This window comes from Salvelinus namaycush, chromosome 5 (genome assembly GCF_016432855.1).
Source record: "Salvelinus namaycush isolate Seneca chromosome 5, SaNama_1.0, whole genome shotgun sequence".
In the NCBI taxonomy this organism is placed as follows: Eukaryota; Metazoa; Chordata; class Actinopteri; order Salmoniformes; family Salmonidae; genus Salvelinus; species Salvelinus namaycush.
The window spans coordinates 35,009,941-35,026,450 of record NC_052311.1 but is presented as its reverse complement, the minus strand read 5'-3'; the positions used below and the strand labels follow the sequence as shown (position 1 = coordinate 35,026,450).

Genomic DNA, 16,510 nt, shown 5'->3' with positions numbered 1-16,510 from the left:
ATTCTTGTGGACCGGCTAAGGAGTATTGGTCTCTGAGGGGTCTTTGGGCTGGTTTGCTAACTGCCTCTCTCAAAGAGTGCAGTGTATAAAGTCAGAAAATCTGCTGTCTCAGCCACTGCCTGTCACCAAGGGAGAACCCCAAGGCTCGATCCTAGGCCCCACGCTCTTCTCAATTTACACAACATAGCTGAGGCAGTAGGAAGCTCTCTCATCCATTTATATACAGATGATAGTCTTATAGTCAGCTGGCCCCTCCAGATTTGTTTTTGTTAAATGCTCTACAACAAAGCTTTCTTAGTGTCCAACAATCTTTCTCTACCCTTAAACACCTTGTTCTGAACACCTCCAAAACAAAAGTAATATGGTTTGGTAAGAAGAATGCCCCTCTCCCCACAGGTGTGATTACTACCTCTAAGGGTTTAGAGCTTGAGGTAGTAACCTCATACAAGTACTTGGGAGTATGGCTAGACGGTGCACTGTCCTTCTCTCAGCACATATCAAAGCTGCAGGCTAAAGTTAAATCTAGACTTGGTTTCCTCTATCGTAATCGCTCCTCTTTCACCCCAGCTGCCAAACGAACCCTGATTCAGATGACCATCCTACCCATGCTAGATTACGGAGATGTAATTTATAGATCGGCAGGTAAGGGTGCTCTCAAGCGGCTAGATGTTCTTTACCATTCGGCCATCAGATTTGCCACCAATGCTCCTTATAGGACACATCACTGCACTCTATACTCCTCTGTAAACTGGTCAGCTCTGTATACCCATCGCAAGACCTACTGGTTGATGCTTATTGATAAAATCCTCTTAGGCCTCACTCCCCCCTATCTGAGATATCTACTGCAGCCTTCATCCTCCACATACAACACCCATTCTGCCAGTCACATTCTGTTAAAGGTCCCCAAAGCACGCACATCACTGGGTCGCTCCTCTTTTCAGTTTGCTGCAGCTAGCGACTGGAACGAGCTGCAACAAAACACTCAAACTGGACAGCTTTTACCTCAATCTCTACATTCAAAGACTCAATCATGGACACTCTTACTGACAGTTGTGGCTGCTTCGTATAATGTATTGTTGTTCTTAACTGACTTGCCTAGTTAAATAAAGGCTAAATAAAATTTAAAAAATGAGACGAGGGGCTCACCTTATTTGCCACTCTACTTGTCTGTCGGTCTCCAACAGATGCTTTTGATAGGTTATTTTCGAGAGAATAGTTGATCCTAGCAAATCCCACATGTGATACATCTCACTCATTATCAGAAATCCGGGGTTACGCAAGTAACCTTAGGTTGTTTTATTACTGTAGGAAATCTTTATGCTTGCAAAACTAACCCTACTGGTCTCATCTGTGATTCAATCAAACTTAGCACATTAACTCCCACAGACCCCTTTTCACTTTTTATCTTAGTCACACGCTAACACAATGTGTGTGCCTAAAAACCTATGTACAGTAGATACTACATGTTTTAACCATAATAGCAGCAACTAATATCTTAACTGTTAACTACAAACGACATTAAGTGCCCTTATTGTAACTGTGGGACATTCAATATATTCATTAAAAGTTGAGTCCTTTCTGAATATAGCATCTTCCCTTCTAAATAGTTAATTATCGAAACAAGGTATTATCATGCCATCCCTTTAGATTTAATCTCCGCAGTGATGTAGAGGTGGTGTTTGAGGTAAGGGTGTTCAGCTGATGATGGTCCTGGCCCAGCTTGCAGAGTAGGAGGCTGTGTTCAGAGCCATTGTACAGGTTGCGGTCCTGGCCTGGGTCTCTCTCCATGAGGTAAAGTTCCACAGCGTGGACCACCAGGTCAGTCTGGAAGCTAGCAGGGTCGAAACCCACCCACAGGGTGAAGCGGTAGTCCCAGGAGCGCAGAGTAGCCCATCACCTGTAATTCTTTCAGGTTAGGCAGGTCAGAGTTCTTCTGGGGGGTGTCTGCATGCTGGGGGTACAGGCTGCAGGCGATGGCCTACGAGTCCTTGCAGTCGTCTAGGTGCTTGAAGGAGTGGGCCAGGTTGTCTCCCTAGGGTACAGAGCTCCACGTCGAAGGAGTTGTCAGGACAGGGGTGTGGGGGCATCAGCCCAGCCAGACACTGTGGGGAAGACATCTAGCAGCTCATTCACATTCCTCACTGTTCCTCCTGTGAGAGTGAGGTAGTCACAACCCATCAAACAGGACTGGGAATAACAATGTCACATAGTAGAGAACAAACTTCTCTTGCACCAATCTGTCCTGTGGGAGAATGATTGTCACAGGAAGGAGTCAGAGGAATATGAAAGTCTCAAATTACTCAATGGCTTCCTTTCCTTCACTGTACCAATGTCTGATAGGGGGAAAAAAGACTGGACATGTTTCCAGCATACTGCTTTCATCTGTCAAGATCAGTGTTAATTATATAATAAAGTATAAGAGAAGTACACACAAGGAATTAAAACTAGTTACTAACTATATGAGTGAATACCTTGTGTAAAGTGATGCTGTGCTGGACCAAACACATCTACGTAGGGGAAGATCTCATCCCCTGGCCACGGACGGACTGCAGTCACACCTGGTACGGAGAACATTAGGGGAAGGCGACGTCAAAGTTGCTGTATTTGGCCCATTCCACATGCTACCCAAGTGACCATCCTTTAAGAGAAAGGAATCATATTTTACAAAAATGCCAATGTAATTAAGCAATCGGACAACATAAAATGTATTATTGGCCATGGTATGCAACATACAGGCATGGAATAAAAAACATGTAACAATCACTCGTTTTACATACGATGCTCCTGTAAATCAACAGACAGTTCATAGTCACGACAACATATCAGTCCCCCCAGGATTTCGGCAGGGATTTTTTGTGATATTTGCAGGCCAGAATTCTGACATTTTGCACGGTAATATGCAATGATTTTGTCCAATTTGTCGTAGAAATGCGCTGACGAGGGAAAACGTTTGTTGACGTGTGGCTTGATTGAACCATGTGGTAAATTAGAGGTGATTGGTTGAAATTGCATGCCCTCTTTATAAACCGTGGTGATGGGTCAGTTTTATGCGATGATTTGACTTTTTTTAATGCAGAAGTGCAGTGATTGTTCAAATTTGCAAGCCCTCGCATAATATGGAGGGAATTGTTGATTTTCCGAAAAAAAATTATGATCGAAAAATCCTGGAGGGACTGATATATGCTATGAATGGATCCAAGCTGGTGAAGTAAAGTCTGTCAACTCAGGAAGGTGAAGGCAGAATTTTGATGTTCTCACACCCCCATCTAGTGGCTAAAGAGTACCTCAAGTATTGCCATTAACAAACCATCACAGACACTAGGGGTTCGTTCAGTTCGATTAAACGTTTGGTACATTGCGTGACGGTTTGTACTGAACAACATGTTTCCCCACGTTCTTGAACAAACTTTGAGGTACGTTTGCTCCGTTTGGTGTGTGTGGTGGGGTGTGGCTTGGTGCAATGAGTGACGTATTTAAAGGGCAGCGGTGTATTTTGAATCGTCATACCAACCCACAACCCAACTCCTCCCCATTTTTCAACTTGTCATTCAGCACAGCAACGTTTCTATTTAACTGAACACTGCACACCATTTTTTCATACTGAACGCAGCCCAGTTTAGGACTGGGCTATATGGCCAAATTATTTTACCATGGTCTGAAGTAAAGACCACAACATTGTCTTCAGCCAGGCCCAGATCATCCAGAGTATTTGACAACCTGCCCACTTGGGAGTCCAGGTACATCACAGAGGCATAATAGTGCTGTCGAATCTGGAGCTGAGTCACAAACATTGTCTGATGAAGGTCTCTGACCGAAACATCACAGATTTTTACCTCTGGATTTATAATAAACAATATATGTTCTATAATGAGAGAGTGTCTTGACATAACTTCTGATGCTGAATCACTAACACAAATATTTATGGTATGTATGTAGCCAATCATAACAGATTCTTTTTTGATTTCTTTGTGCTTCAAGATTCTAGAGACACAAACAAATATAGCTTTGCCCCTACAATCATGGAACTACACTCTTGTAGTTCTTTGGCTGTCCCCACAGGATAAACCTTGTTGGTTACATGTAGAACCCTCTGTATAAAGGGTTCTACCTGTACCCAAAAACTGCTCTTCAAAGGGTTCTCCTATGGGGACAGCCGAAGAACCCTTTTAGGTTCTAGATAGCACTTATTTTTTTCCAAGAGTGTACAAGTATAATCAACCTGGAATTCCTTTGGTATTGGTTCATATGGGAAGCTGACGCGCAGATCTTGGACATCTTCCTAATGTCAGTCCAGGGATTGTAGGTCATGCTGGGGAGGCCTTTAGGAACATCAGGGTCTGAAGCCAGGGTCATCTTATCCAGGGGGTAGAGCTTCAAGAACTCCTAATACACACAAAGTTTGTTAGGCAATTAGCAAAGACTTTCATCAGTTAACAAGTCATACCATCTACATTAGGGCTCTCCAACCCTGTTCCTGGAGAGATACCCTCCTGTAGGTTCACCCCAACCCCAGTTGTAACTAACCTGATTCAGCTTATCATCAGCCATTTATTAGAATCAGGTGCGCTTGAATAGTGTTGGAGCAAAAACCTACAGGATGGTAGCTCTCCAGGAACAGGGTTGGAGAGCCTGATCTACATTCTATTGAGTGAATCATACTTGCTCATCAATGCAATCTGATTGCACAGTTAAAAAGTCAGTGTCTGAAAATAAGGTCAGCTGCAGGTGCGGTACCTGTGGGATTCTGAAGGGAATGTGAGGTTTGTGGAATCCAACAGACAGAAATAAGGGCTTGTCAGAATCCATTGTGGACTTGAGCAGTCTGACAGCCTCTGTGCTCTCCATGTCTGGTAGTGTCCCCAGAGGGGTTTCTGACACATTCACCGAGCACAGCAGGTTGACATGCAGTTGGCCATCAATGCCCTTGCAAACCTAAACAAACCAACATTTTCTTTAGTTTAACAACATTTTACATGTTTGAATGTGAAAATGCACAAAAAACATCTTACGATAAGCAGTTTGAGTATTACACAGAGAGATGGCTCAAAACAGACAACAGGCAGAAGCATCTTTAGCCATTATATCTTAAAGATGGAATCTGCAGTAGGAAGAAACAGCGCCACTGTCTGCCCTACCAATGTTGTTTTTGTTTTGATGAAAAAGTGTTGACAAGCCTCGCGCAATGTGGTAAAACAAAAAAATTGCAGTCCATATTCTGCTGTTCTATCGCTGTGCAATGATGTCCGAGGGAAAAAAAAGTGCTTCGCTGTTTTACAGTATTCACTAGGGTTTCCATTTGGAAAATGTGGCGCCGGACATTTGACCAGCAGAATTTTAATTTAGCAGACATTTGAAAAATGTACCGGACCCATAGGCATTGGGTGAGTAACCGGATTAGGGCGTCTACCCACAGTGCTAAGAATGACAGAAAGCACATTTAGATTAAGGTAATTCACATTAACAGAACATGCAAATGGAAGATGCAACGATTTGAGGTGCTTTGTGAACGAATTCTGATGCGCACTTTGAAGATGTTAGAATAACTGTCCACATTTACTTTTCCTCAGCTAACAAGAAGAATAACGAACAGCAAAGTCACTAGCCTCCATAGTAGAAAAGTTGGTGCGCTTGTCGAGAAAGAAAGACTATTCCAAACAGACTCTGGGACAGCTGTGGGATGATAGATCCCAAATTCATACAACCAGAAGGCCTAGGCTACATAAACAAAAGAAAAGTTAAAAAGCAAAGAGTCTTATGCAACAGACCAGAGAACATTCATTTAAAAATGTTGATAAACTATTATTCACATTATAAAGTTCAGCAATACCCACAAGGCAGTAGGCTTCACGTGAATGTTTGTACCATAATGCAATTAGCGGGGCAAAGACTGTTGTTAAAAGCACACCGCACATGCCAGCGGTTTCATGTGACAGAGATGATGCAACAACTAGCATGGGTTGCTAATATGACAAGGATTGTGCCTTTGGCCACTGGACAATGAAATAAAGTTGATATAAAATAATTGCCTCCACGGATATGGTCTGATTTTGGCTAGGCTTCGTTGAAGCAAGGTAAGATATGCCTCATAATATGCAGTAAAATGTTCAGGTTTCAAACAATTAAGTATATGTTTTCAAAATGAATACTGCCTCCAGCTCATTGCAAAGTGGTGTGTGATGCACTAAAGAAGCCTGCCTTCTGTTGTCTATGCATTTGCTGTTTAATAAGATGCTGTATGAGCAGCTCTCGCTCGGTCTGACAGATATTCCACTCAAAGGCTCTGTATGTGTATGCTGTACTCCTGTGATAAGAGACATAACGAATATACTGTACACATGCGCCAATTTAGTTCCGCCAAATTATGCAAATGAACCTATAGACCAATAAGCATGACCAGTCAAATGTATTTACATCCACTGGTATTTCCATCAATGAATAGGCTAAAAAGCATTTCGCAACGGGCTTTTCTCTCTCCCAGTGGACATTTGGCTGGCAGCAATTATATTTATCAGCTTTTCAACAACACGTTTTTTTATTTTAAATACTGTCCAAAACCCGGCTATTACCGGCTAACAGAAACCCTGGTTTTCTTAGAGGAGTATCTACACAATGAACTACTGTTTGTAATAACTTCTTTGTTGTAATATCACAAACAGACGTGGCAGTTTCACCATTAAGGATTCCAGCTTTAAATTAATGTTTGTATACTGAATTGAATCCATTCACTATACTGAATAGTACCCATTAAATATACAAACATTCATTTAAGTCATACATGACCAGAGCATCTGTAGACTAGGGAGACATGGCAGCAGTCAAGGCAAACACTGACCTTCCTATTTTCATATTTGAAAGAGGGAGGATGATAAGGAGGTACAGACCCGCTGTATGGGTAATCATCCGAGTGATTGGAGGCTATGCCTTCAACACAAACACATAAAACAGTGATATTAGCACAACACAATGACTCAGGAGGACAAGAATTAACAAGACAACTGAAACAGCCTCTGGCAATTTGAAAGCTCTCACATGAGATCCTGCACCAAATAAGCAGGGAGATATTTGAAAAGTGGATATTAAACAAAGTGGAGAAAACCAGAGAATTGTTACACATTTTTCAAAGTAGACTGATAAAATAAATTCACCAACCACTAAAAACATTAAGGTCTAGAAAATGACTAGGATATTTACCTGGATGAAAGACCTTCCCAACTGGCATAGTGGTGTCGCCCTTTGACTTGAAGTACTGAGGGAGAGTTGTGTAGATCCCTGCATGGACTCTCCAGTAGGAGTTAAAGTCATATAACTTGGTTGTGTCAGGTCTACGACTTGTTAGTAAGGAGGTCCAACTTGGTGCGCACACTGCTTGCTACAAATTGAATGACAGAAAGATAAATATAAAAGGTGAAGAAGAAAATAGATTCAATTATACAATTACAATGGATTGCTAACTTAAGTTGGCTTGGGCTACATAATTAAATCACTTATCTGCTGTCGGCCTACCTGGGTATATGCGTTGAGAAAGACATTGCTTTTAGAGGCAAGATGATCAATGTTTGGTGATTTCACAACAGGATCCCCGTAGTATCCTAATGTTGGTCTCATATCATCAGCTATGATGAAAATAACATTTTGTCAGTCTAAAGGAAAACAAATTAGTATTACAATGTTGCCCCACCATAATTAGCTACAAATGTAGCAAGCGGAAGTGGAGGGAGTACAGGGCTTAACATGTCCCTCAAGGAGGCTAAAAAGAGATTTAGACTTGGAAAAGTTGAATATTTTCAGAAGGAGTTGGGTAATTGGTTAAGGGAGGAGGGTTGCAGGGAAAGAGAGAAAAAGACTGAGGCAGGCAGAGGATGGGTTTGTATCTGTTGAAGCAAGCAATAACAAGGGAGAGGGTGTGTCAAGGAAGATCGGTGCCAAGTAAAAACACAGTGAGCCTGACGCCAGTTCGAGTTCCTGTAGGTGAAATGGAAGGGGTAGAAGGTGTTGTGAGGAGCTTGGAGCCTGTGCCTTGCATTGATGGCCATGGTTAAGATAAACCAGGCTTCTTAGCGTCATAGCAATGGTTATCAAGTCACAGAACATAGATGTTGTGGTGGCAGCTGCAAAGTAGTACTTGGGGGTACAAAATTTGACTTCAGAAGAGTTACGGGGTGTGTTGACTGGTAGTGTCCCGTCCTCTCAAGTCGTTGCCCTGGGGCAGGATCAGATAGGGTCAACGTAGTGGAATATGGTGGCGGACTTTAATGAGTGTAGGGTTAGTTGGTAGGGTAATTTTTAAAAAAAAATCTAAATTCCCCTTTTGTATCTCAAAGTGTAATGGATTTATACTAAATTTCAGTTAGGTGCGGTTATGCAACATATTGGATGCTAACTGCCGTAAACCTCACCGAAGAAGAAACGTAGTAAGCTGCTGAACACACACCAGACATTGAGCTACATTGCAACAGTGTGTCACTGAGCAAGAATTAGGCAATACGTTTGTACACTATAATACGTTTTTTTATCTACTAGGTTAATGTTGGGTTAGGAAAACTTGACGTTACTTACTTCTTGCACCAACTTGACAGAAGAAAATTATACAACTCAGGACGCAAATACATTTCTGGACAGACAAAGACAACATAAGCTAATGTAGCTTGTGCATGGTCTAGAATGTTATTTCATGGAAATAAACTGCATTAAAACACGCGACAAGTATTCAAGGTGTCTCTCTGTCAAAACATAGCAGTGTGTCTGCTTGAAAAAAAAACTGTTCATGATTTTTAAATGGCAGTTGAAAACCAAAAGGGTTCCAGTCCAGTTGCCACCAACTGGACTGGAGTGTAAATCCATTACACTGATACAAAAAGGGGAAAAATAAAATTACCCTGCCAACTAAACCTACACTCATTAAAAACCCACCACCCCTTTGACCCTATCTGATCCTACTCCAGGCAGAGGCCTGGGAGGACGGGACACTACCACTCAACACACCCTGTAACTTTTCCGAAGTGAAATCTCATACACCCAAGTACTTCTCTGCAGCTGACACCACAACATGTATTTTCTGTGATTTACATTCCATTTCTGCAGTACAGTTGATAACCATTGCTATTAACGCTAAGAACACCAACCTTACTGAAGTGTATATCATTTGTTGGCCTATCCCTCTGTACTAGCACAGATCTACTACGCACATGGATCCTCACCCTTGACCCATCATGCTCTACTTTCTGCACTGCCTCAGCATACGACACCTTCTGTAAACCATCATCGTACTTCTCTAACACCCTTCTTGAAAATTGACCATGTCTCCCTTTCTACCTAATTTCTGCCATCCTCACACCCACCTCCCAGCCTTGATCAACCATGAACTCCCAGGCAGTCAGTCAGTCCTACTAATCTCAGCAGTTTCGCAAAATGAAAAAAAAACAAACACCCTGTCTTCTTCCTCTATGGTATTATGGAAGTTCGTAGCGCACGTTAAAGGTGCATGCTGCCACCTACTGTGCGGGGTGAAAACTGAACTTTAACGCAGAAAAAACGGGGGAAATAGGGAGAAAAAAATAAAACCAAAATCAATGTACACCTTTAGTCAGATTAAAATGTCTACTTAGGCTCTGTGGCCTGAGAGGGAAGAACATCTTAAGAAAGTATTCCAAAGTTATCTATCCAGATTTCGGCCATCGGATAGGATTAAATTATATTCTATTTCTATACATTTAATCCTATCCAAAAGCCAAAATACGGATAGCTAACATTTGAAAAACTGGGCCCAGGAGATCCAAAAACCTTTCCGCCGCATTCCCAAATATATATCCAGTTTCTTTGATTTCTTGTTAGTTTGCCTGAAATGTTTCAAATTGCAATATGAATAGGCTGGAGTGGAGTGCTCTCAGGAGAATAATGATCCACAAGACCACGCACTCAGCACATCTCAGTATCAGGAGAAGCTCATATTCCAATAGCATCTGTTAACACCGATACATCCTAACATAATACACCCTATGACTGCCCTGCTAATGTGCCTTGCTGGACCTTGTAAACTAACTGATCCAAATATTTTCCTAATCAAACATGCATTCAAAACACGGCGGTTTTGAGCGATTATTCAAATAGTTGTTTGGAAGAAAATATATTTATTTATTTATTGTTTAATTATTCAAGACTCCCTTTGTTATTTAATTTCAGAATAAAATGCTTGATTGTATTTAAATACGAGGCATGAATGAATGATTGATTATATTGAAGTAGGCTAAGTTACATTAAGAGATAAAACAGAATGCGCTCTCACAGCTCGATGGTGGATAGCTTATATTTAAATAAGGCTACTAAGCGAATCAAGAGCAAAATAATACACTTGATTTAGGCTACATTATTGCATGCTAAATGTTTCTGTCAGTGACAGATGAGCAAACAAATATATTAGCTACCACCGCCAGAGATCAATTAAGGTCATTTCCATGTAAAACAACCTGCTCTCAGAGCATTTCGTATTATGCTGTACGTAAACCCAAGAAACCCCATTTAGTATGATATGTTACGTTTCGTATGATATGTATTAATCTGTGGTTGTCCGTTACCCATTTCGTATGATATGTTACGAATTACAATTCGCATATGTTACGAATTACAATTCGTATTATATGTTACGCATTTGCAAAATAGTTTTGCTGTAATACGACAAAATGTGGAAAAGGTCAAAGGGTGTGAATACTTTCAGAAGGCACCGTATTCATATTCTTATACACAGTACAGTTCAATTAAATATTTAGAAAGAGGTGCTGTGATGCAATATGTTTTTTATATGTTTTTTTAAAAGTTAAACTCACTTTTTGCCTGGGTAACCTCTGATGGCAGAGCATTCCTCGATGACATGGCTCTACAATGCCTTCAGAAAGTATTCACTTTTCCTATTCACTTTTCCTACATTTTGTTGTGCTAACGCCTGGATTAAAAATGTATTAAATAGAGCTTTTTTTGTCACAGTTTTACACATCCAGCTGTGATTGGGAGTTCCATAGGGTGGCGCACAATTGGCCCAGCATCTTTGGGGTTTGGCCGGAGTAAGCCGTCATTGTAAATAAAAATTTGTTCTTAACTGACTGGCCTTAACTGACAGCGCATGTCAGAACAAAAACCAAGTCATGAGGTTGAAGGAATTGTCCGTAGAGCTCCGAGACAGGATTGTGTCAATGCACAGATCTGGGGAAGGGTACCAACAAATGTATGCAGCATTAAAAGTCCCAGAGAACACAGTAGAGAAGTTTGAAACCACTAAGCCTCTTCCTAGAGCTGACCGCCCAGTCAAACTGAGCAATCGGGGGAGAAAGGCTTTGGTCAGGGAGGTGACCAAGAACCCAATGGCCACTCTGACAGAGCTCCAGAGTTCCTCTGTGGAGATAGGAGAAACTTCCAGAAGGACAACAATTTCTGCAGCACTCTACCAATCAGGCCTTTATGGTGGCCAGATGGAAGCCACTCCTCAGTAAAAGGCACATGACAGCCCGCTTGGAGATTGCCAAAAGGCACCTAAAGGACTGTCAGACCATGAGAAACAAGATTCTATGGTCTGATGAAACCAAGATTGAACCCTTTGGCCTGAATGCCAAGTGTCACGTCTGGAGGAAACCTGGCACCGCTCATCACCTGGCCAAAACCATCCCTACGGTGAAGCGTGGGCAGCATCATGTTGTGGGGATGTCTTTCAGCGACAGAGACTGGGAGACTAGTCAGGATCAAGGGAAAGATGAATGGAGCAAAGTACAGAGAGAACCTTGATAAAAACCTGCTCCAGAGCGCTCAGGACCTCAGACTGGGGTGAAGGTTCACCTCCCAACAGGACCACGACCGAAAGCACACAGCCAAGACAATGCAGGAGTGGCTTCAGGACAAGCCTCTGAATATCCTTGAGTGGCCCAGTGAGAGCCCGGACTTGAACCCGATCGAACATCTCTGGAGAGACCTGAAAATAGCTGAGCAGCTAAAAAATAGTTGTTGCTTTGTCATTATGGTTTGTGTGTAAATTGATGAGGGGAAAAAATATTTAATCCTTTTTTAGAATAAGGCTGTAACGTAACAAAATGTAGAAAAACTGAAGGGGTCTGAATACTTCCGAATGCACTAAGAACTCAGTGTCACACACATCTACAACTCATCCATTGTGTTTGCTTCTCCTATTTATGTAAAATGCAGTTGGCTCCCCTCCATCCATTTCCCGGCAGCAACCTCCCATCCAATGTTCCCTCTAATTTTCTTCAGCACTGAGAAAATTTCAGGTCTGCTGAGTGCAAACTTGAACATTGTGAAAATTCTGTACCCGCTTTTAAAATACAGTTTTAACTGTGGCCAAGTTGACTGCTGTAGCTATTTGATCATAATGTGCCAGTGTGGCCTACCATAAAAATAATTATGTAGAAAATGCATTCCATAACATTCTAACATGGAAATAGCTGCTCTATCATTCAGCCTACAGCAGCATCCAATGTGTGGTGTTCAATATAGGCCTACATTCCATGACATGTTTGAAAAAAACATGCAGGCCTTGACATGAACCTGTTTATCCACTTGTCCTTCAGACAAGGAGGTGACTGAAAAGTTATTGTGTTGTTTGATGCAAGAAAACACTTTACAAAATAAAATGCATTATTATTCCCATACCATTATTAGAGAATCAGACAAATTATGCCTCTTGGCTACTTAGCTTATTCAAGCCTGTGTCAAAATACAACACTGCCCCTTTAAAAAAAAGCTCTTTACCTGACTTGTTTTTCAAAGATGTCTACAAATGTAGACATTTTGTGCTCTTGTATGAAGCAATCACTCCTCTTTTGCTGACCACAAATGATCTCTAACTGGGCTAATAACTCACATGCAGCTCTTGCTATGATCTCAAAACAAGCGCATCTACTCACGACCTCATCTCTAAACACAGTCCAGTTCAAAATAATTGGCACAGATCCATATAAGCCTACTGCAGTTCTGATTGATTATATTTATGTTGCACCGGTCTGTGTGGAGTATGGGCTGAGTCGTGCGCAATATAATCATACTGTACTCCGATGTCTTCTGCCTACAACAAAATATCTTGCATAGTTCGTTTCGGGAATGTTGCATTGAAAGTGGATAATACTGCATTGATTCGATCACAATTTCCACAGTAAAGGGAAACGGGGAAAACTCTAGAAAGTTGTGAAATTCAATCTCGTGCTTCTTTCTCTCGGTGGGCTGATATTTCTTCTGCACTCTGCGCATCAGTCCCGGGGGAGCTACGCGGCAGTCTTGTGCTACTGCACCCACATTGCTCAACCACAACTGTCACGTGCAATAGATCAGTCTGAGGAACTTTCATTTACAGGAAATCACCAAGAGAAAGACATCAACATGGGTGAGCTCTGTTCAACTGTATGATCATTTGTAATCATAAAACTATATTTATTTCACATAGATTATTTTAGAAGGGCACCAGCTAAAGTAACCTATGGTATCTGTATTTGTCTAATTTGATAGGAGTTGGAGTTGGAATTGGTGGATTCATTACATTCTTGACTTTAGCCTCTTGTTTTGGAGACATTACAAAGGTTGACACCAGTGGGGCCTCAGAGATAACTGCTAGACAAGACAAGCTAACTGTCCAAGGTATTTGAGTGACCGGTATTCAGAACCTTCCAATAATCAATAATAATACATCCATCGAATCTATATAATTTTATAGGAAAGAAATTACATGCAAAGTTAATTTTTTATATTTATTTTACTATCAATCCTAATCCTCTAAAGGGGTGGATGCCTCTCATAAACTGGCTGAGCATGACCTGGTGAGGATGAACAAGTACAAGAAGCTCATCACCAAGGTGGGGCAGAAGCATGGCCTGGACCCAGCTATCATCGCTGGCATCATCTCCAGAGAGTCCCGGGCTGGGGCAGTGCTGGACAATGGCTGGGGAGATCATGGGAATGGCTTTGGGCTCATGCAGGTTGGCTGGCAGTTGGCACAAGATTTGTGTACATGTGTCGTTGATTGTGTGTGAGAATAAGGAAGCAGAACTTACCAAGGGGATTTCTGTTGAAATCTGAGAAGTTTAATAGCATCTTCCTCTTTTAGATTGTACTACAGGCTATTTTTGTAATGCAATAGAAGTGGTGTGATTTATTTCAAAATATTTTATTTTCATAGGTTGACAAGCGCTACCACAAGATAGTGGGGACATGGGACAGTGAGGAGCATATCAGTCAAGGCACTGAGATTCTCATTGAGTTTATCCGAAGGATCCAGGCTAAATTCCCTGCGTGGCCCAAGGAGCACCAGCTGAAAGGTGCCGTATTGCTCACCCACCTTTTTACTCTGTAGTTTGATAGAAGGGAGGAGTTACATGTTTGTTATGTATGCAAATGCATGGATACCATGGCAAAAACATATTGTACATCTTTTCAGGGGGAATTTCAGCCTACAATGCTGGGGACAAAAATGTCCGCACCTATGAGCGAATGGACGTGGGCACCACTGGGGATGACTATTCCAATGATGTTGTTGCCAGATCTCAATGGTTCAAAAGACAGGGTTATTGAAGACTCTCTTCATTATATACTTCAGTCTTTGATTCTACCTATCGTAAAAATATTCAGTACGTGTTTTGGAATAAATCAAAGCAATAAAATGACTTCTCTGAATAAATCAAAGCAGTAAAATGTCTTCTATTTTCTGAATAAATCAAAGCAGTAAAATACATTCTATTTTTAAAAATACATGAAACAAATGTCATTGTGTGGTCGGTCACTGGTCAACATTATTTTATATATTTTAAGCAAACATCCTCTAATGCAGTGGTTCCCAAACTTTTTATAGTCCAGTACCCCTTCAAACATTCAACCTCCAGCTGTGTACCCCCTCTAGCACCAGGGTCAGCGCACTCTCAAATGTTGTTTTTTGCCATCATTGTAAGCCTGCCACACACACACTTATATGATACATTTATTAAACATAAGAATGAGTGTGAGTTTGTCACAACCCAGCTCATGGGAAGTGACAAAGAGCTCTTATAGGACCAGGGCACAAATAATAATAATAATCAATAGTTTTGTCTTTATTTAACCATCTTACATATAAAACCTTAATTGTTCATTGAAAATGGTAAATAACTAACCACAGGTTAATGAGAAGGGTGTGCTTGAAAGGATGCATATAACTCTGCAATGTTGGGTTGTATTGGAGAGAGTCTCAGTCTTAAATCATTTTCCACACACTATGCCTGTATTTCGTTTTCATGCTAGTGAGGGCTGAGAATCCACTCTCACATAGGTACGTGGTTGCAAAGGGCATCAGTGTCTTAACAGCGCGATTTGCCAAGGCAGGATACTCTGATAATCTGGCAGTGGCTTTTGATTAAATTAAATTTTCACAGAACCGCTTGTTGCAATTTCGATGAGGCTCTCTTGTTCAGATATCGGTAAGTGCACTGGAGGCAGGGAATGAAAGGGATAACGAATCCAGTTGTTTGTGTCATCCGTTTCGGGAAAGTACCAGCGTAATTGCGCACCCAACTCAGGTGCTTCGCTATATCACATTGGACATTGTCCGTAAGCTTGAGTTCCTTTGCACACAAAAAAATCATACAATGATGGAAAGACCTGTGTTTTGTCCTTGTTAATGCAGACCTCAATTTTGTCCGGCACATTGAATATAATTGCGGGGAGACCCTGTAATCCTAGATTCAGATCACTCAGGCGAGAAAAAACATCACCCAGATAGGCAAGTCGTGTGAGAAACTTGTCATCATGCAAGCAGTCAGACAAGTAAGCTCGTCTCTCAATTTAAAAAAACGTGTCAATACTTTGCCCCTTGATAACCAGCACACTTCTGTATGTTGTAAAAGCGTTACATAGTGTCCAAAACGTCTTTCAAGCTGTTAGGCATTCCCTTGGCAGCAAGAGCCTCTCGGTGGATGCTGCAGTGTACCCAAGTGGCGTCGGGAGCAACTGCTTGCACGCGCGTTACCACTCCACTATTTCTCCCTGTAATGGCTTTTGCGCCATCAGTAGATACCAACACATCTTGACCACCAAAGTCCATTTGATGTCACAAAGCTGTATAGTACTTTAAAAATATCCTCTCCTGTTGTCCTGGTTTCCAGTGGTTTGCAGAAGAGAGGATGTCTTCCTTAATTGACACCCCATAAACGTAACGGAAATATACCAGGAGCTGTGCCAGGCCCACCACACCTGTTGACTCATCCAGCTGTAACGCATAGAATTCACTGGCTTGTATGCGAAGCAGTAATTGTTTCAAAACCATGTCACCGATGCATAGTGAAAGTGTTGCTTGATGAAGGCATTGTCTCAATCGTTTTTTTTTTCAACCTTTTCCCCCAGCATTGTCCCAGCCATATCCGCGGCAGCAGGAAGAATTAAGTCCTCCATAATAGTATGGGGCTTGCCTGTCCTAGTCCCTCGGTAGCTCACATTTACATTTACATTTAAGTCATTTAGCAGACGCTCTAGACCCTTCTTATTAATGGTATATGTT

At 41.6% G+C, this 16,510-nt stretch overlaps 1 protein-coding gene and 1 pseudogene across 1 annotated transcript; one reads left to right on the top strand and one right to left on the bottom strand.

Annotated features, from left to right (window-relative positions):
- Nucleotides 1-1,036: 1,036 nt before the first annotated feature.
- Nucleotides 1,037-7,635, bottom strand: LOC120047090 (annotated as a pseudogene).
- Nucleotides 7,636-13,242: 5,607 nt separating this feature from the next.
- On the top strand, nt 13,243-14,663 carry LOC120047512 (lysozyme g-like). Its single transcript, XM_038993039.1, has 5 exons — nt 13,243-13,375; nt 13,498-13,626; nt 13,768-13,964; nt 14,165-14,303; nt 14,423-14,663. The coding sequence occupies exons 1-5, from the start codon at nt 13,372-13,374 to the stop codon at nt 14,554-14,556; spliced, it is 603 nt and encodes a 200-aa protein (XP_038848967.1). The 5' UTR covers nt 13,243-13,371; the 3' UTR covers nt 14,557-14,663.
- The last annotated feature ends 1,847 nt before the right edge of the window (nt 14,664-16,510 follow it).

What these genes read in the sequence shown, in the direction of transcription:
- LOC120047512 (XM_038993039.1), top strand. An exon ending in ATGGCTTTGGGCTCATGCAG is followed by an intron (nt 13,965 to 14,164) that starts GTTGGCTGGCAG and finishes TTATTTTCATAG; the next exon opens with GTTGACAAGCGCTACCACAA. An exon ending in CAAGGAGCACCAGCTGAAAG is followed by an intron (nt 14,304 to 14,422) that starts GTGCCGTATTGC and finishes ACATCTTTTCAG; the next exon opens with GGGGAATTTCAGCCTACAAT.